We start from the raw sequence: 19,550 nt of genomic DNA on the forward strand, positions 1-19,550 counted from the left end.
ATTCACGTAGTCCAGGCAGTAGCCCAGAGGATGGAAACAATGTTCCCAAATACATAAAACGTTTAGCCTCATTTTATATATTTGGGGAAACTGAGAGTTAAATGACTCCTCAAGGGCCTCACAGCCAGCAAGTAGCAGGTGCAGGCTTTGAGCCAAGTTCTTAGCTCTACCTGATCCTGTCCCCCTTCCCCCGACCTGCCCCTGCCTGCTTTTGGCCTGTGGCTGTGCCTTTGCCTCCGTAGTGATTGCTCAAGTCGGGGGCCCTGAGACGTGAGCTCTCAGAAGCTGCCCAGGCCAATGGAAGGCAGTGGTACCTTGACAGTGTGGAGTGGACGATCAGGGCACTGAGAATCCTCCGATGGAGGACAGAAGTGTGGACCGCTGCCAACCCCTCCCCGTTTCAGGACAGCATCGCTCCCCTGTTTGAGATCCGCATGGAGCTGGACGAGGATGGGCTGGCCTTCAGCCCGTCGCTGGAGGTGGGCTCAGAGCGCGGCCTCCTGGCGCTGATCGAAGGCCTGGTCAACGACATCTACAACGTAGCCAGGTTCATCCCCCGGCTGGCCAAGGGCAAGATGAACTACAAGGTCAGTCCTGCTGCTCCCGGCCCTGCTCGGGGCCATCCATCGCCCTCCGCATTTGGTGTTGCCTCCCTGACTCTGCAAGGCCTGGCTGTTTGCCTTTTAAATGACATGGTGCGACCTCCAGGACTATGTGGCTGCTTCTCCCCCGACGCACACCTCTGTTCTTCTCAAAGCGGCTTCTCCTCTGGCAGCCTGCCTGGATTTCATTCCTTCATCATTTCTCCAACCCCCGACATGACCCCAAGAGGGTAACCTTGCCCAACTTCCTGGCAGTTCACTGAGTCCTGTCTCACTCTGTCACCCAGGCTGGCATGCAGTGGAACAATCTCGGCTCACTGCAGCCTCCGCCTCCCAGGCTCAACTGATCCTCCCGCCTCAGCCCCCGAAGTAGCTGGGATTACAAGCATGCATCACCAAGCCCAGCTAATTTTTGTATTTTTTGAAGAGCTGGGGTTTTGCCATGTTGCCCAGGATGGTCTTAAATTTCTGAGCTCAGGCGATCCGCCTGCCTTGGCTTCCCAAAGTGCTGGGATTACAGGTGTGAGCCACTGCGCCTAGCCTCAGTCTTGTAATGTAAACACTGTGATTCTCCCAGTACTCAGGCAGTTTGACACACAGGCCTTCCACTGCCTTCCAAGTTCATCTATTCTAAATGCATCAAACAAGACACGTGGAGAGCCCAGCCAGGCTCTGGGGTGGGAAGGGCAAAACTCACGGGAAATTTAGCTCCCCGCTTAAGGGAGGTTGGCAGTGGGGTGTTTGCCGGAGCATCTATTTGCGTAGCAGTAAAACAAAAATCAGAAAGAACTAGATGACCTAAATGTTTGTCAAAGAGGGGAGTGGCTTGATCACTGCTGGTCCAAACACAGATTCTGTGAGTTGTCACAGAGCCAGGGGTGGAAAGGTATCGTGGCAGGTTATTAGACATTTATCAAGTTACAGAACAATGTTTAGAATATGGTTTGATTTGTTCAAACAAGCAAAAATCTGGGTGAGCGCTTACCAGGATGGGAGGAAGCAGGGAGGGGAGAGGGATGTGGCTTTTCTCTCATGCATTTCTGCGTTGTTTGAATTGTAAAACAAATATTTACAGCGAGATGAGCTGCCCTGTCCAGGAGGGAGGGATGTGTGTGTGTGTGCATGTGTGTGGATGTATGTGTGCCCGTGTGCATATCTGCATGTGTGTGGGGGAGGCACGTGTGTACTGAGGTGAAGTGAGGACTCGGGGGAACTGCTAATGACCTGAGAAGGTCAAGGACAAGGTGGGCATGTGAGTGGATCCTTGGAGGGCAGAGGGAGGTTTCCATGCGGAGAGGATGGCTGTGATTTCAGGCCCAAGTGCAGGTGGCAAGCTGTTCCGGAGTTGAGAATAGAATTTGCCCCAGTTATGCAGATGCTAGGTTAGCACGTGTCCTCGGAATCGGCGTGTCCTGGGTGTGCCCCTCCCTCTGTCCCTAAAGCAGGCTGCTCTCAGGCACCCACAGTTGCTGCAGACAGAGCTGCCCCACCCCTGGGTTCTGCCAGCACATACACTCGGGCAGTCTTGCAGACACCCTGGGACGCTCAGGCAGAACATTCCAGAGCTGAAAGGCCTGTTGCCTGGGAGAAGGGTCCTTCAAAAGGCTGCTGGCCTAGCAGAGTCTCACCTGGTGCCAAGCTGTGGAAGGTGAGAGGGTCACTCATCTAGACTGCTGGCCCCAGGCCACTTCCCAGAGACCCAAGGACCCTAACTTGGTGGCAAACAGTACCCAAGGGATACTTCTCATGAGCACCGGGGTGGCTAACCCAGAGGAGTTGGGGTCAGGACAAGGAGGAGACAGAATGTGGGCCCCAGGCTGCCCGTTTAAACCATGGGGATCTAGAGAGCTGGGATGCCCACAGGGGAGACCAGCAAGGCACAAAGCACCCAGACAGCGGGCCCTGCCTGCTCCTAGCATGCCAGACTGCCCCCAGCCCAGCCCAGCCGGAACTTGGACCCCACCTGGGGAAATGCAAGGGAGGGCAGCGGACAGTCTCGGCCGGAGCAGGCGGACACCCGGAAGTGACCACATTGAAATCCGGCAGTACCTGCCTGCCCTCTGAGCCAAGTGCACTTTCTACCCTGAGCAGAAAGAGGCCATGAGGAAGGACAAGAGCTGCATGCCGGGCACCGGCGAGCCCACAGCTGAATTCCAACCCACACACCAGACGCTTTCCTGCAGGCATGTGGAGCTTCCAGCTTCTCTCACCTGTGGCTTCTTTTTTTTTTGAATCGGAATCTTGCTCTGTCACCCAGACTGGAGTGCAGTGGCATGATCTCAGCTCACTGCAACCTCTGCCTCCTGAGTTCAAGTGATTCTTCTGCCTCGGCCTCCTGAGTAGCTGGGATTAAGATTCCCGCCACCATGCCTGGCTAATTTTTGTATTTTTAATAGAGATGGGGTTTCACCATGTTGGCAAGGCTGGTCTCGATCTCCTGACCTCATGATCCACCCGCCTCGGCCTCCCAAAGTGCTGGGATTGCAGGCGTGAGCCACCGCGCCTGGCCCCTCTTTGGCTTCTTTTCATCCACAACTTACATGCAGGATGGCCTGGCCGCAGCCCTAGGGCCAACCCTCCCAATGCTCCCTCCCATTCTATCCCAGCCCCACTGACTTCACCTCCTCAATTACACTGTTTCCTCGTCCTGCCCCTTACAACGCGGTCCCTGTGCAGACATCCCATGCATGTCCAGGCCCCTATGGGACCTCTCTGCAGCTGTGATGTGGGCTCCGGGCTACAGGGGCCGTCTCCAGGTGTCTGGTACCTGACCCTGGATGATGTAGGGCAGGGGGAATACTGGCTTGATGTGAGTTTGGTAAGGGAGTGGTTGGAGGTTGGCTGGTTTGCACATGGAAGGCATGTCCCAGCTGAGCCCTTTGCTATCTCAAAGAATTGCCTCGTCCTGGGAAAGGCAGCTCCCCCTGGCCAGTAAGGTTTTAGTTTAAGATGTCAAAATTGGGCTGGGCGCAGTGGCTCATGCCTGTAATCCCAGCACTTTGGGAGGCTGAGGCGGGTGGATCACCTGAGGTCAGGAGTTCGAGACTAGCCTGGCCAACATGGTGAATCCCCACCTCTACTAAAAATGCAAAAATTTAGCCAGGCATGGTGGTGGGAGGCTTAGGCAGGAGAATTGCTTGAACCCGGGAGGCAGAGAATGCAGGGAGCTGAGATCGTGCCACTGCACTCCAGCCTGGGAAACAGAGAGAGATTCCGTCTTAAAAAAAAAAGAAAAAAAAAAGTCAAAATTTCCTAAGATACAGGCACTAAAGATGTGATTAACACACACACACACACACCCACCCACCCACCCTTGGGAGTCCCCAGCCCTGTATATAAGTCAGTGAGTTCTCTTTTTGCTGACACCAGTTGAGGTTGGGTTTCCCGTTGCTTGCAACTAAAAAGGTTCTGACTAGCACAGGCCTCCGGTGCGCTCAGCGGTAGACTTCTTTGAGTTTCCCCAGCATGCTGTCTGCTCCCACCACATGGTCTTTGCACGGGCTTTGCTGTTGCCAGGAAAGCCGCGTCTCCTGCTGTTTATCTATCCAAGCATCACCTCTCGAACTAACGGCCATTTCCCCAGGGCTGGTCCCTGACCTGCTCCCCATTTCACCGGAAGCAAGGGGCAGAGTGGAGATGCTTTGTTTCTGTGATTCTTTGATGAATGTTGCAACCCATTCCTGGGCTATACACTTCCCGTCTGTGTCCCCAGTATCTACCACCCACCCTGGCTCAGTTCCGGCAGCAGGTGCGTGCAGACCTCACCCACCAGCCTCCTCGGTTCTGGAGTCCTCGAGGGAGAGGATCACCAGGCTTGCTTTAAAACTTGGGTGAAGCTGGGCACCGTGGCTCATGCCTGTGATCCCAGCACTTTGGGAGGCCAATGTGGGTGGATCAAGAGGTCAGAAGTTCAATACCAGTCTGGCCAACATAGTGAAATCCTGTCTCTACTAAAAATACAAATAATTAGCCGGGTATGGTGGTGTCCACCTGTAATCCCAGCTACTTGGGGGGCTGAGGCAGGAGAATTGCATAAACCTGGGAGGCAGAGGTTGCAGTGAGCCGAGATCGTACCATTGCCCTCCAGCCTAGGCAACAGTGCGAGACTGTGTCTCAAAAAAAAAAAAATACTTGGGTGAATTGTTTTAAGATGCAGGTTAGGGTCTGTTGTTACCAGGTAGGCGCACAGTGAGGGCGAGCTGTTTAATGAGTGAATCGATGTGTGAGTCATCTTGGGGTTCCCCAGACAAACGCCACACTTGGCATCTCTTCCCATGGGAGAACATTGCAAATTGGCAAAGTTTTCTATTTCCCATCATGAGAGCCTGGGCCAAAACAGTGGCATGTGCCTGTAGTCCCAGCTACTTGGGAGGCTGAGGCAGGAGGATTGCCCAAGAATTCTGGGCTGTAGTGCGCTATGCCATTTGGGTGTCTGCACTAAGTTTGGCATAAGTATGGTGACCTCCCAGGAGCAGGGGAGCACCAGGTTGCCTAAGGACGGGTGACCTGGCCCAGGCTGGAAATGGAGCAGGTCATGATGAGAGTGAACGTACTTTTGCCAACAGAGAGCCACTTCTCAAGGCCGAGACGACAACACCAGGCAAGTTACAAACCATGTAACCTGTCTCCTGTTTGCTTCTCCCCTGCCCCTTTCAGATGGACCTGGAAGACATCGCAGACCTCATAGAGATGAGGGAGGAGGTATCCAACCTGGTCATCAGTGCCATGAAAGAGGCCGAGGAGTACCAGGATTCCTTTGAGAGGTACTCCTACCTCTGGACGGATGATCTCCAGGAGTTTATGAAGAATTTCCTGATCTATGGGTGTGTGCCTACTGCAGAGGACTTGGACACCCGGACAGATGATACCATCCCCAAGACACCGCCCACCCTGGCTCAGTTCCAGGAGCAGGTGCGTGCAGACCTCACCCACCGGCTTTCGAGTTTCCAGAGTCTTCCAGGAGAGGATCACCAGGCTTGCTTTAAAACTTGGTGAATTGTTTTAAGATGCACGTTCTGTTGTTACCAGGTAGGGCAAGGCAAACAGATCAGGAGATGACCGCCATTGGAAAGATAGTCGTTTACTCACAGTTCCCGAGAAGGGGGCACGGCATGCCACACAGGCCTGCATGGGGAGCGCCACGGTCGGTCAGGAGGCAGAGGGAGCCGGGCGAAATGCGGGCAGCAAAGAGCCTTTATTGTGGGTTCCAGGGAAGGAATGGGCAGAGTCTGCAGGCCTAGGGTTGGCAAGTTTGAATAATTTCAGCAGGCTCCAGGCTATAGTGACTGTCTGCTACCTGACCTTGGGGTGATTAGAGTGGGCAGGTAGCACCCCAGAAGGTAAAACCCTAAGAGAGCCCGATCAAGGGGACGGTTGGTGGCGTGGGCTCTGGGTTTGCTCATCTGCATATGAAACCATGCTCCCAGGTGGGTCTTTGGTTGTGTCTAGAAATTGGCTAGGCCTGGGAGGGGCCGGATGTCCAGGGGCAAAGTCCCAGAGGTCAGAGCGTCCAGAACACAGAAAATAACATCTGCGAGTAACAGCCTCGAATGTGAATAGATTCAGTTCCCCCGTTAAAAGATACAGATTGTCTGAAGGGATTAAAAAAAATTAGGTGACCCTAATATATGCTGCTTACAAGAAACGCACTTCGCCTGTAAGGACACAGATCGAATGCAAAGGGATAGAAAAAGGCACTCTGCACTAACGGAGCAAGCAGGCATAGCTATAGTTACATCCACGGAGCAAGCAGGCATAGCTATAGTTACATCCACGGAGCAAGCAGGCATAGCTATAGTTACACCCGATAAGACAGACTTCACGTCAAAAACAGTGAAAGGAGAGCAAGAAGGTCACTAGCTAGCGATAAAAGGATCATCTCAGTGAGAGGATTTAACAGTTCTAAATATCTATGCACCCAGCACCGGAGCACCCAGATACCTAAAGCAAACAGTAGGAGATGTAAAGGAGACAGAGGCCCCAATACATGAATCGTTAGGGATTTCAGCATCAGGCAGATCATCTAGACAGAAAATCAACAAAGAAACACTGGAGTTAAAGTGCACGTTAGACCACAGGGACCCCCAGGCAGCTGCAGAAAGAATGCAGGAAACAAGAAGGCGTCGCTGATGCACGCACCTGTAGCCCTGTTCCCAACGCGCCGTGAGAAAGAGGGCCCCGTGGGCACGGGTGACCCACACCTGGGTGCATTCTGCAGCACAGGATTGGGGCAGTGGGAGGAGTTGGAGGCCCCTGGTCACAAATCAGCACCAAGAAGGATGAGTTAAGGGTGCCCTTTAGGAGCCTGTGACCGGGTTCACGTCTGGAAGCTTCTGTCCTACCCAGCTTCAGAAGTTCTGCTGCCATGACCCATTCTGCCCCTTTCTGGTGGACTGGCACCTTCTGGGCCTAGACTCTGCGCTGGAAGGAACCCTGAAGGTGCTGGAGAAGGAACAATAGATTGGAATGAGGCTCCCGTGTGCCCAGCACTGCCCTTTGCTGACCGCCGCCCCACAGTGGCTGGCAGGTGCAGTGCGGGCAGCCCTGGATGGAGGCCCTGCGCCGGTGCCCCCACAGGCTTGCAGGCCATGACAGGCCGCCGGTGGCCATGTTTTCCAGATCGACTCCTACGAGAAGCTGTATGAGGAGGTGTCCAAGTGCGAGAACACCAAGGTGTTCCACGGCTGGCTGCAGTGTGACTGCCGCCCCTTCAAGCAGGCCCTGCTCAGCACCATCCGCCGCTGGAGCTTCATGTTCAAGCGGCACCTCAGCGACCACGTCACCAACAGGTGGGTGCCCAGCCGTGTCCTCGGGGAGCCCAGGGCATGCACACAGCATTGGGGAATGGCCCCCCAACTTGAGTTGGTGGCATTTGTCAGGTGCCTCCTCTGGGGCAGCATGGGGGTGGAGGCCCGGCTCCAAGGCCAAGTGCCGCACCCAGCACGAGCAGAAAGGGGTCACCGGGCTGCAAGCAAACTCTCTATCCTTCCTCCACCCTGGTGTACCGAGCACCTGCTCTGCCCAGCACTGGATGCTGAGGAAACCTGGAGTCTGGCAGGGAAGGCTGGTGCGGAAGAAGCAGATGGGCACCTGTGGAGTCACAGGCGGCTGTCAGGGCCATGATGGGCACGGTGCCAGGGGAGAGCGTTCCCTGGTTGAATTCCATCTGGGAGGCCAGTGAAGGCTTCCCTGGGATGTGGCCTTAGCCTGCGACTCGAGGATGAGCTTTAGCTAAGCTGCCGAGGCTCGGGGTGATGTCCAGGCAGGGGCTGAGTGAGCTGGAGGCGTCCAAGGTGGGCAGGGGTGCTCCCTCCCCAGCTGGGCCCTTTGGTGACAGCCAGCTGCCCTCACTGCGGTCGTCCCCCTCTGATGGGCTTCCCTGTACTATCAAGGGTGGGCCCAAGGGGGACTGGTCCCATCACACATGGTTCCCTTGTCCCTTAGCCTGGCTGACCTCGAAGCCTTCATGAAAGGCGCCAGAATGGGCCTGACCAAGCCCCTCAAGGAGGGGGACTATGACGGCCTGGTGGAGGTGATGGGGCACCTGATGAAGGTCAAGGAGAGGCAGGCGGCCACCGACAACATGTTTGAGCCCCTGAAGCAAACCATCGAGCTGCTCAAGACCTACGGGGAGGAGATGCCGGAGGAGATCCACCTGAAGCTGCAGGTATGAGGTGGGTGGGCGTGGCTGCGTCCAGGTGAGCAGGGAGGAGGCTGCAGGAGGCACAGTCAGAGGAAGAGCCAGGCCGGCTGTAACCATAGAAACCAGCCCATCACACACAACCACGGGATGCTGCAGGCTAGAACCCCACTGGACCCCTGATCCCCATGGAACAGGGAGGTGCAGGGCAGAGGCTTCCGGGGGACAGGAGACCTGGACCGCCTCCAGTGCCCCCTCCATTCCATCAGGGTTTTGTTGGATTAAGAATGCCTGCATGTCCCACATTGCTTCCTGAGTGCCCGGTGGAGCTGGGTGCCAGGATGATGGAGAGAAAACAAGGTCAGAGGGACCCTGGGGAGGGATTAGGCAGCTGAAGGGGAGGGGCTGGCAGCCGCGATTGTACTGTGCTTGACAGTGAATTCAAAGGACCTCAGCCATCAGCATGGAGGTGGGTGTGCAGGCTGGGCGAGGGTGGAAGGATGGAGCGGGTGTGCCCCACAGCTGCCGCCCAGCCACCTCTAGCTGCGGCCACCGAGGAGACGCCGCTTCCTCCTCTCTGGAGTCTGGCCTGGAGTTTTCATCTCCCCGCAGCCCGTCCACCCCTCCTCCCTCCCTCTCCCCTTCTCTGAGTCCAGCCACAGACAGGGCCCACTCCACTGTCTGTCTGCACTGACTCCAGCCAGTGCCCAAGACCCCACAACCCTGGGGGTGACGAGGGGAAGGGCGCCAGCCTGGGCCACACAGGGAAACCCTGTCTCTACAAAAAAATTAAGTTAGCTGGCGTGGTGGCGCACAGCTGCAGTCCCGGCCACTCGGGAGGCGGGAGGTCAGATTGAGCCCAGGAGGTGAAGGCTGCACCACTGAACTCCAGCCTGGGTGACAGAGCCAGTGTCATAAGAAAAAAAAAAGGACTGAGCAGGCTCCCGGGCATCCCACCCCAAGGTGCTCCAGGCCACACACGGGGCAACTGGGGTGGTGAAAATGCAGACAGACGGCTGGGGCCAGCAATCACAGAAGAAGTAGAGAAGCCTCTGCTGTCGGCAAAAAGTGCATGGGCTGGGATTTTTTTTTTCTTTAAAATATTTTATGGCTTGGTGTGGTGGCTCATGCCTATAATTTCATCACTTTGGGAGGTCGAAGCAGGTGGATCACTTGAGGCTCGGAGTTTGAGACCAGCCTGGGCAACATGGCGAAATCCTATCTCTACTAAAAATTAAAAAATCAGCTGGGCACGGTGGCGGGAGCCTGTAATCCCAGCCACTCGAGAGGCTGACCCCAGAAGGCAGAGGTTGCAGTGAGCCAAGATCATGCCACTGCACTCCAGCCTTGGCCATAGAGTGAGACTCTGTCTCAAAAATGAATAAATAATAATTAAAATGTTATAATTAAAATGTTTACCCAAGTGTGGAGAACCTGGGAAATAAAAAAATTCACCTGCTCATTGCAGCCATTCTCTAGAACTGGAGAAGAGCTTAGCAGTGCCCGGGGGCAGGCGTGTGCTGGAGGGACAGAAAGGGAATTCCTCTGTTGCAACGGACAGTCTGTATCTTGATTATGGTGGTGTTTGCGCAAATCTGTATGTGGGATGAAATTGCATGGGACCCCCCCCACACACACACTCTCACACATACACACACACACACACACACACACTCACACATACACACTCACACATACACACACACACTCACACATACACTCACACACACACACACTCACACATACACACACACACACACACAAATACAAACGGATTCAGGTTTAAAAACATGATGAAAGGCGAGAGTGCTCTCTGGTCTAGTTAACAGAGACACCAATGTCGACGTCCTGGGCCACCCTCAAGGAGGCTGGTTTTTGTTTTTGTTTCTTTTTTGAGACAGGGACCCCTCTGTCACCCAGGCTGGAGTGCAGTGGTACAATCTCGGCTCACTGCAGCCTCTGCCTCCCGAGTTCAAGTGATCATCCCAGCTCAGCCGCCTGAGTAACAGGGACTACAGGCCCATGCCATCACACCCAGCTAAAATTTTGTTGTATCTTTTGTGGAGACAGGGGGTCTCGCTTGGTTGCCCAGGCTGGATCACTTGATCCTTCCACCTCAGCCTCCCAAAGTGCTGGGATGGCAGGTGTGAGCCACCGCGCCGGCCCCTGCGCCATTTTCGCAGCTTCCCACGAGTCTCTGATTATTTCACAACAGAAGCTTTAAGAAAAGAAAAGAGCAAGGAGCCCTCCCCCGCCTTTGCCTCCTGCAGGAGCTGCCGGAGCACTGGACAAACACCAAGAAGCTGGCCATCCAGGTGAAGCAGAACGTGGCCCCGCTCCAGGCCAACGAGGTCAGCATCCTGCGGCGGAAATGCCAGCAGTTCGAGGTATGGTTCCCAGGGCAGGGCGGCCAGTGTTCTGGGGAGCAGCGTGGGGCAGTGTGGGGCCCTGTGAGGCAGGTGACCGCTCGGTGACCCCCTGTACCCTGCTCTCTCCTCTCGCAGCTCAAGCAGCATGAGTTCAGGGAGAAGTTCAGACACCAGGCCCCGTTCTCCTTCAGCGACCCTGACCCCTACAAGTCCCTGAATAAGGTACATTTGCAGGAGGGTGAGATCAGGAACCTCACTGCTTTCTTTTGTCAAGTTGTTATTCTTTAAGTCTAGAAATATGGCCTCCGTGGGACTGACCTTGGGGGCGTGCGTGCGTGCTCTTACGTGTATGCATGGGCATATATGTGTGAGCATGTGTGTGTGTGTGCGCCTGTGTGTGTGTATGTGAACAGGCAAACCCAGCAGCCCCCAGACCCTGGGGTGCCCCTCTGTGTCTCGCTGCTCAGAGCATGGCTCCAGGCCCACAGCTGTGTGACCCAGAGTCCCTTAGCCGGACTCCACCCCCTCATCCCCCTCTGTTCACATTCAGCGGTTTCCTGTCACCCGGGCACAGCACTCACCTGCCGTCCCTCCCTGACTCCTGCCTCTCCTGGCCCGCCACATCCCACAGCAGCCATGCTCCACTCGTGTTCCCACTCTGTTCCCACTGTCCAAGTTCATGGTCAACGTCCAGTGCACAAGTTCACACAGCCCTGGACCTGGCAGCCCACTCAAGCTCAGACCCAAAAGGCCCTCTTGGGCAGGAGCGTGTGGGGCACACAGGGCGCAGGGAGGCTTCTTGGGGCCCAGTGGGACCCTTGCCAGTGACTCTTTGCTCCCAGTATGGTGCCCAGGTACTGCTGGGCTGGCCCGCCTGCACCTCAGCCTCACAGGCTCGAGCGGATGTGAACCCCGGGGTCCTTAGGGTCACCCCACTCCTCCCCTCCCTGAGCTCCTGCTCTGTAGCCTCTAGCTCCCATTCGACCCTCCCTGAAGCCGCATTGTTGATGCAGCTGTTCTCTCCCTAGGGTCCCGGGCTGGGTTTTCTGGAAAGATTTAGGGTGAGGAGTGCCCTATGCCCATCTGAGGGGGGCTGTGGAGCTCCAGCTGGTAAGCGGAGCGGGGGTCCCTGCGTGTCTGTGTGTGTGCGTGCACTCTGAGCCCGCCTTGGCCACAGCCTGCCCGTTATGTGTGACAAACACATCCACTAACACCAGGTGGCCAACTCTTAGTCCTGGGACTTGTGAGGACATTGGGGTGTTTTCCTCTTTGCTTATCTGAATTATCTCACTTTTAAAGCATTACTTACATCTTTTTTTTTGAGACAGAGTCTTGCTCTGTCATCCAGGCTGGAGTACAGTGGCATATCGGCTCACTGCAACCTCCGCTTCCCGGGTTCAAGTGATTCTCCTGCCTCAGCTTCCAGGGTAGCTGGGATTATAGGCACGTGCCACCACGCCCGGCTAATTTTCTGTATTTTTAGTAGAGATGGGGTTTCACCGTGTTAGCCAGGCCGGTCTTGATCTCCTGACCTCAGGTGATCCTCCCGCCTCGGCCTCCCAAAGTGCTGGGATTACGGGAGTGAGCCACCGCACCCAGCCTTAAATCATTTTTTTTTTTTTTCTTTTTTATGAGACGGAGTTTCACTCTTGTTACCCAGGCTGGAGTGCAATGGCGAGATCTCGGCTCACCGCAACCTCCGCCTCCTGGGTTCAGGCAATTCTCCTGCCTCAGCCTCCTGAGTAGCTGGGATTACAGGCATGCACCACCATGCCCAGCTGATTTTTTGTATTTTTAGTAGAGACAGGGTTTCACCATGTTGACCAGGATGGTCTCGATCTCTTGACCTCATGATCCACCTGCCTCAGCCTCCCAAAGTACTGGGATTACAGGCGTGAGCCACCGCGCCCGGCCAAATCATTTTTAAGAAGATAAAAATATAATATGAAAGTTGAAGAAATGCTGGGAAATCAGGAACTCTCTCAGGAGGAAATGAGGCATTTGTACCATGCCCATTGGGAGACAGTCCCCATGCTGGAGTGGGTAGAGCTCACCCACCCACCCCTGTAGGCAGGACCCAGGAGGCTGTGTGTGGGGGGGACTGTGTCCTCCCTCCCAGTGGGATACCATTGTATTGACACCTCCTCCCAGAAGGTTTACCAGGGAAGGCACACTGGAGAGACGGGCAGAATGTTGGGGAGTGGGGTGGGGCACCGCTGAGGGTGAACAGCCCTGCTGACGGCCCCTTCGCCGCCCCTAGCAACAAAAGAGCATCTCAGCCATGGAAGGCATCATGGAGGCGCTGTCCAAGTCTGGGAGCCTGTTTGAGGTCACCGTCCCAGACTACAAGCAGCTCAAGGCCTGCCACCGGGAGGTCCGCCTGCTGAAGGAGCTCTGGGACATGATCGTCATGGTAAGCGCCGGGCACACCGCGCGGGTGGGGCCCGGGGTTCTGCACGGAGCTGCGGAGTGTTTCATACGTGTCGATTAGATCCCGTTGGTTCGTTGTCGTGTTCAGTCCTTTCATGGTCTTGCTAATTTTCTGTCTAATTCCATAAACTACTGAGAGCGAGGTGTTGACATCTCCAGCTTTGATTCTGGATGTTTATTTCTCCTTGCAGCTCCATCGGTTTTCGCTCCGTGTATTTTGGGGCTCCGTTGTTCTATTGTACAGATTTGGGATTACTGCCTTCCTCTAGGTTGGCCCTTTCTCCTGTCATGTCATGTTCCTTTTGTCTCTAAGAACTTGCTCTGTGGCCCCCAGCTCCCACCCGACCCTCCGTCAAGCCAGGATGTCGAGGCAGCCGTTTGCTCTACGGTCGGCCTTACCTTCTATTAATGTAGCTGCTTCTGTGTTTCCTATTCATTGTTTTTGGCTGGTGTTTGTCCGGATAGATTTTTCCATTTTTAAAATTTTCAACCTGCTTACGTGTTTGTCTTTGAAGCGAGTTTCCTGTGGACGGCGTGTTGCTGGATACCGGTTTTTTCATCCACTCTGCCAATCTCTGGCTTTTCACTGGTGTATTTAGGCCATTTTGCATTTGAGATAATTACTGTCACGTTAGAGCCCGAGTCTGCTGATTTCTCTTCTGTTTGCTCCCCTTGTTTTGTGTTCCTCTGACTCTTTTAACATTTTTAGGACCCATTGATTGATTTACTTAGAGTGATTCTGAACATAGCACTTTATATAGTTCTCTCAGTGGTTGTTTGACAGTCACTGATAGCAGCATTTTGTCACTTTTGAGTGTAGACACCTTACTTCCCTGTAGATCTCCTTGCCCTCACCTCTGCCCCTTTTAACTACAACTGTCTTAAGTATTTCCTCAGTACACGAGCAGCCTTCCACGGTCTTGTTTGTCGTGATGTGTCCAGGGTTTTTCAGTTGTAAGAGGGAGAGGCTGAAAGTAACAGGGCTGCTCCATTGTGGCAGAACTGAAGGAACTAACAACGTTTTAGAGAAGCAAACGGGCTTTTTGTTTGGGTCAGATGCTAAGACAGCCCTGAGGAAATGGGAATTTGGGGAGGTTGTGGAGGGGTGACATGCAGGGAGAAGAGGAGGCAGTTCGGGAGCCTGCCAAACAAGGGCCGTCTGGATCATATTTCTGTAGGCTGCTTTGTGGTCTCCTAAGCGGCAGAAAGACAAGGACAGGTCCAGTCTCGGTGTGTGAAGGGAGGCTGGACTCCAAGCATGGGGCTTCTTGTTCCCAAGTATTTCTTCTTTGTGTGTTCATACGTTTGTTTCTGCCATTCTGTCTCCTCATTGCTCATCTGTTTTCAAAAATATTTGAGCTATTCCTCTCTTGCCTTTTTGAATGAACTTTTATCAAATCCAGCCTGGCGCCGTGGCTCACACCTGTCATCCCGGCACTTTGAGAGGCCGAGGCAGGCAGATCGCTCAAGGTCAGGAGTTCGAGACCAGCCTGGCCGACATGGTGAAACCCTGTCTCTACTAAAAATATAAAAATTAGCTGGGTGTGGTGACATGCACCTATAATCCCAGCTACTTGGGAGGCTGAGGCAGGAGAATCGCTTGAACCCAGGAGGTTGAGGTTGCCGTGAGCTGAGATCATGTCACTGCACTCCAGCCTGGGCCACAGAGTGAGTGAACGTCTGTCTCAAAAAAAAAGAAATCATTTGTCAATTCTTCCTCCTCTCCAGAAGGAAGCTATTATGACTTTAAATGGAATTGAATTAACTCGTTTGGAGAGAGTGAATCTGGTGGCAGTATTCAGTGTTCCCATACAAGAGCATGCTCTGTCTCTTCATTTATTTAGTTATTAAAATACATTATAGTAAATGTCTTGATGCCAACCACACTAAGTCTACGTATTTCTTACACAGGGGGAGAAATATTTGGAGTCACAGGCTTATTACAGCCCGGCCTTAAGAGAAGGTACAAATCGAAGGCCTCTTGATATTTTTTCCACAATTAACTGAATTTGAGCCTCTTTTTTTGTTGTCGTTGAAACAGAGTCTCGCTCTGTTGCCCAGGCTGGAGTGCAATGACACGATCTCCACTTGCCACAAACTCTGCCTCCCGGGTTCAAGCGATTCTCCTGCCTCAGCCTCCCAAGTAGCTGGGACTATAGGCACCTCCCATCATGACCAGCTAATTTTTGTATTTTTTTTAGTAGAGACAGGGTTTCACCATGTTGGTCAGGCTGGTCTTGAACTCCTGATCTCAGGTGATCTGCCCGCCTCGGCCTCCCAAAGTACTGGGATTACAGGTGTGAGCCACCATGCCCAACCTCAAGTTTCTTTTATATGAGTGGCATTACAGGACATAGTGCCATCTGAGAGAATGGGATATCCGCTTTCCCACAATAAAAAATTATTTGTGTAGACTGGAGATGAAAGGTCACATTTCCCAGGAGATGACAGTAAGCATTTGCAGTCAGTAGAGTTCAAGAAAAACTCCAAAACACAATAGCCAAGATGTTTTATGATAATAAGATACAGGGTAATCTTGAACCTGCCAGAAAGAGCCAATGACTCCTGTGTGGATTAAGGTTTCAAGCCTTCATATCTTCAAGGCAAACAGCTTGTAAACACTCCCAGTTCTGACTTTCTTGAGCACAGATGTTTGGCAAGCCCAGACTTTCCCACTGTGAGTGCCTGTGTCAACAATCTCTGATTCCCTCAATGACTGTCAGTTTCCAGCTCCACAACCATTCTCAGTTCACCCCCAATGTAAGAGTGCAGGCTTCATAACCTTCTGTTTACATTGTTACTGGGGCTATTCCTTGGTAGTTTATATATTCTGTTTCATATTGTTGTGAATGAAGTTTCTTCTGTTATCTTTTTATCAGTCAGTGTAAGCTAGGTTACTGTGCAGTAACAAACAGCCCCACAAATCTCTGTGTGCTGAATGAAAGTGTATTTCTCATTCATGCAAAGTGCATGCTTTCATTCTTGCATTCATTTGCATTCATGCAAAGTTCCAAGCAGTGGTTCCCTGCCAAGGACTGGTTCCACAGCGCAGGCTGTGGATCAGCAATGCTCCTTTGTGATTGCCAAGGCAAGCAAGGGGAACACCAGGCTGGGTGTTGTCAGGCATCACTCACCTTTCTTTGGCCGAGACAAGCTACATGGACATACTGAGAACTGGGAGAAAACTGGGTCCTGGCCAGCAACAGCGGGCCCTAATACAAGCTTTTGCCAAAATACCTTTTAACTTCTAACTTTTGTTTTTATTTATGTATTTCTTTGAGACAGTCTTGCTCTCTCGCCCAGGCTGGAATGCAGTGGCACGATCTCGGCTCACTTCAACCTTTGCCTCCCAGGATCAAGCAATTCTCCTGTCTCAGCCTCCCGAGTAGCTGGGATTACAGGCATATACCACCACACCCAGCTAATTTTTGTATTTTTAGTAGACATGGGGTTTCACCATGTTGGTCAGGCTGGTCTCGAACTCTTGACTTCAGGTGATCCACCTGCTTTGGCCTCCCAAAGTGCTGGGATTATAGGCTTGAGCCACCATGCCCGGCCAGCTGCTGACTTTTCAATCTTACCTTTTAAGGTACCACGGTTGTTTTTTCTCGTATGTAATCATTTTACTGAACTCAGGTATTAGTTCTGAATATTCCTCGTTAGGCTTTGCTCCCTGTGAGTAAGTGCAGAAAGGTAAGAGCGTTGTCTTCCTCAATCTCCTTGACTGGGGTGGAAGGAGAAATGGATGTTTTCGTCTCAGGTAAACACCAGCATCGAGGACTGGAAGACCACCAAGTGGAAGGACATCAACGTGGAGCAGATGGACATAGATTGTAAGAAGTTTGCCAAAGACGTGAGGTCTTTGGACAAGGAGATGAAAACCTGGGATGCCTTCATAGGGCTTGACAACACTGTGAAAAACATGATCACATCCCTGCGCGCTGTGAGCGAGTTGCAGAACCCTGCCATTCGGGAACGCCACTGGCAGCAGCTCATGCAGGCCACCCAGGTACCATGCGACATGGTGGGTGGAGGGGACCGTCCCTGGCAGTCAGCTCACGCTGGCCACCCAGGTACCACGTGCCATGGTGGGTGGAGGGAATTGTCCCTGGCAGTCAGCTCTGCTGCAGGATGGGCCAGCCCAAACTGCTTAGCCAAGGTGTTCAGAGCCTGATGCTGGAAAAGCCGATGTGGGCAGAGCTGGCCTCATGCACAAGTGACCTGTGCAGTTACACAGGGCTCCATGTTGGTTGGGGGCGATGGGGCAGGCTCAGTTTACCATCTCATTTTCACTGTCTCAAAATTCTTAGTAACTTTCGAACAGGAGTTCGCACACACTTGTTTTGCACGGGGCCCTGCAAATGCGGTATGCAGTACCGGTTGTAGGTTGCATGTTCATAAGGCTCCGGAAGTTTGGGGCAAATGAACAGCTTCACTGGGGTCCTCATGAACCCCAGGAACGCAGAGTCTTAGCACCTGAACCTTCCCAGGAATAACCCCCAGAGGCAGGCACTGGCCTTGACGCCTCCAGAAGGCCTATAGAAGCACTCCCCACTCTCAGCAAACACGGAACAAAAGGACTTTAAGCAGCTGCTCTGCAGAGGCCCCACCTAGCTGCAAAGGATACAGAGAGAAAGGAGATATGGCCCCTGCTCTCCAGGAAGCAAAGAAAGAAAGAATAGTACCGGCAACTGTGGGGAGGAAACAAATTATTTTTCCGTCTATCCATCTTGGGTTCCCTGGTTGGGGCCCCGGTACATTAGACTGATGAAAGACAGATTAACGAGGGGAAGGCCGGGCATGGTGGCTCACGCCTGGAATCCCAACACTTTGGGAGGCCGATGAGGGTGGATCACTTGAGGCCAGGAGTTTGAGACCAGCCTGGCCAACATGGCAAAATCCCGTCCCTACTAAAAATACAAAAATTAGCTGAGTATGGTAGCACATACTTGTAGTTCCAGCTACTTGAGTGGCTGAGGCAGGAGAATCGCTTGAACCTTGGAGGTGGAGGTTACAGTGAGCCAAGATCATGCCACCGTACTCCAGCCTAGGTGACAGGAGTGAAATGCCATCTCAAAAAAAAAAAAAAAAATATTGGAAAAGACCTGGAAACGGAAGGGGATTTGTCACAGAATGTGGATTTCCCCTACAGGAAACAGCTTTGCAGGACCATTTCAAACCACGTCAAAGAAACATATTTCAGGGTAAAATGCTGTGATTTCTTTCAGGGTCTGCTGTCTGTCAAGTGATGTATCATGTTGCCACAAAGATTCCGTTTGGTAGCCTGAGGATTTCTAAGTTGAAATTTTGGCCAGATTTCTGGTCAGCAGTGCCTGAATTCCAAAGGGAGGGGGTATAATGAGGCCTGTCCCCCAACCTGCCTCCCATTATGGCCTGAACACGTGTTTTTAGGTTTACTTTGGAATGCCCCTAGCAGACAGGGGGGTTCATTCAATTTGCTGGGGTGCTTAGGATTTTATTTTTGTTTCACAGCAGGATAAGGTGAGCTTTAGCAAGGCGTATTGTGTAGATTCTTCCCATTCCTCTGGGCTGATAAGGGTCTAAAGCTGTCTCCATCTTTTTTTTTTTTATTTTTTTTTGGTTTGACATGGAGTCTCACTCTGTCCCCCAGGCTGGAGTGCAGTGGCACAATCTTGGCTCACTGCAACCTCCACCTTCCAGGTTCCAGTGATTCTCCTGCTTCAGCTTCCAGAGTAGCTGGGATTATAGGCACATGCCACCACACCCAACTAATTTTTTGTGTTTTTAAATTCTTTTATTTTTTTTAAGACAGGTTTCACCATGTTGGCCAGGCTGGTCTTGAACTCCTGACTTCAGGTAATCCGCCCACCTTGGCCTCCCAAAGTGCTGAGATTACAGGCGTGAGCCACCATGCCCAGCCAATTTTTTTGTGTTTTTAATAGAGACGGGGTTTCACCATGTTGGCCAAGCTGGTCTCAAACTCTTGACCTCAGGCAATACACGCGCCTCGGCCTCCCAAAGTGCTGGGATTCCGGGCCTGAGCCACCGCGCCCAACCTCCATTGATTAACTTCTATCCTTCCTGGTAGAGGGGATGTGGGCGACTCCTTGGCGAATTTGTTTCCTGCTTGTAGGCAAATAGCGGAGGGCAGAGAGCTTCTCTTGTATCTGCCTCTTCTCAGCTGCCTTCAGTTCAAAATAACCCTTCAGCCAAAGTGGTGTACTTTGGGGTGGCAGATTCGGCTAGCCTTCACGATCAGGTTTGAATGCCAAGTGCGGGAGATACTCAGTGAGGACCCCAAGACCTAGAGGAGGGCGCCACCTGCAAGGCGTGGGAAGGGAAGAGGACGCTCTGAGTGGGTGTGGAATTTGGCCTGGGCCTTGGGAGTGGGAACTGTAAAGACGAGCAGAACGGCCGACAGAGCTCCGCGTGAAACGAAAGGAAGAACAATGGTGAGAACGCACCCCAAGGACCAAGGGAGCGTGGCCCAGAGCCTGCGCAGCAGGAGGGCTTAGCCCACGGCTTCCC

The 19,550-nt window shown here is 53.0% G+C and overlaps 1 protein-coding gene across 1 annotated transcript in view; it reads left to right on the forward strand.

The window, feature by feature from the left end:
* Positions 1 to 19,550, forward strand: part of DNAH17 (dynein axonemal heavy chain 17) — a 154,071-nt gene that overhangs the window by 42,581 nt on the left and 91,940 nt on the right. Inside the window, exons 18-25 of the mRNA XM_032241495.1 lie at positions 405 to 587; positions 5,259 to 5,513; positions 7,221 to 7,390; positions 8,046 to 8,268; positions 10,512 to 10,628; positions 10,746 to 10,832; positions 12,871 to 13,023; positions 16,801 to 17,049. Of these exons, the coding sequence (XP_032097386.1) occupies positions 405 to 587; positions 5,259 to 5,513; positions 7,221 to 7,390; positions 8,046 to 8,268; positions 10,512 to 10,628; positions 10,746 to 10,832; positions 12,871 to 13,023; positions 16,801 to 17,049 (1,437 nt within the window). The remainder of the gene's footprint in view (positions 1 to 404; positions 588 to 5,258; positions 5,514 to 7,220; positions 7,391 to 8,045; positions 8,269 to 10,511; positions 10,629 to 10,745; positions 10,833 to 12,870; positions 13,024 to 16,800; positions 17,050 to 19,550) is intronic.

Source organism: Sapajus apella, unplaced genomic scaffold, assembly GCF_009761245.1.
Source record: "Sapajus apella isolate SASKATOON/1434 unplaced genomic scaffold, GSC_monkey_1.0 scaffold48, whole genome shotgun sequence".
NCBI classification, from domain to species: Eukaryota; Metazoa; Chordata; class Mammalia; order Primates; family Cebidae; genus Sapajus; species Sapajus apella.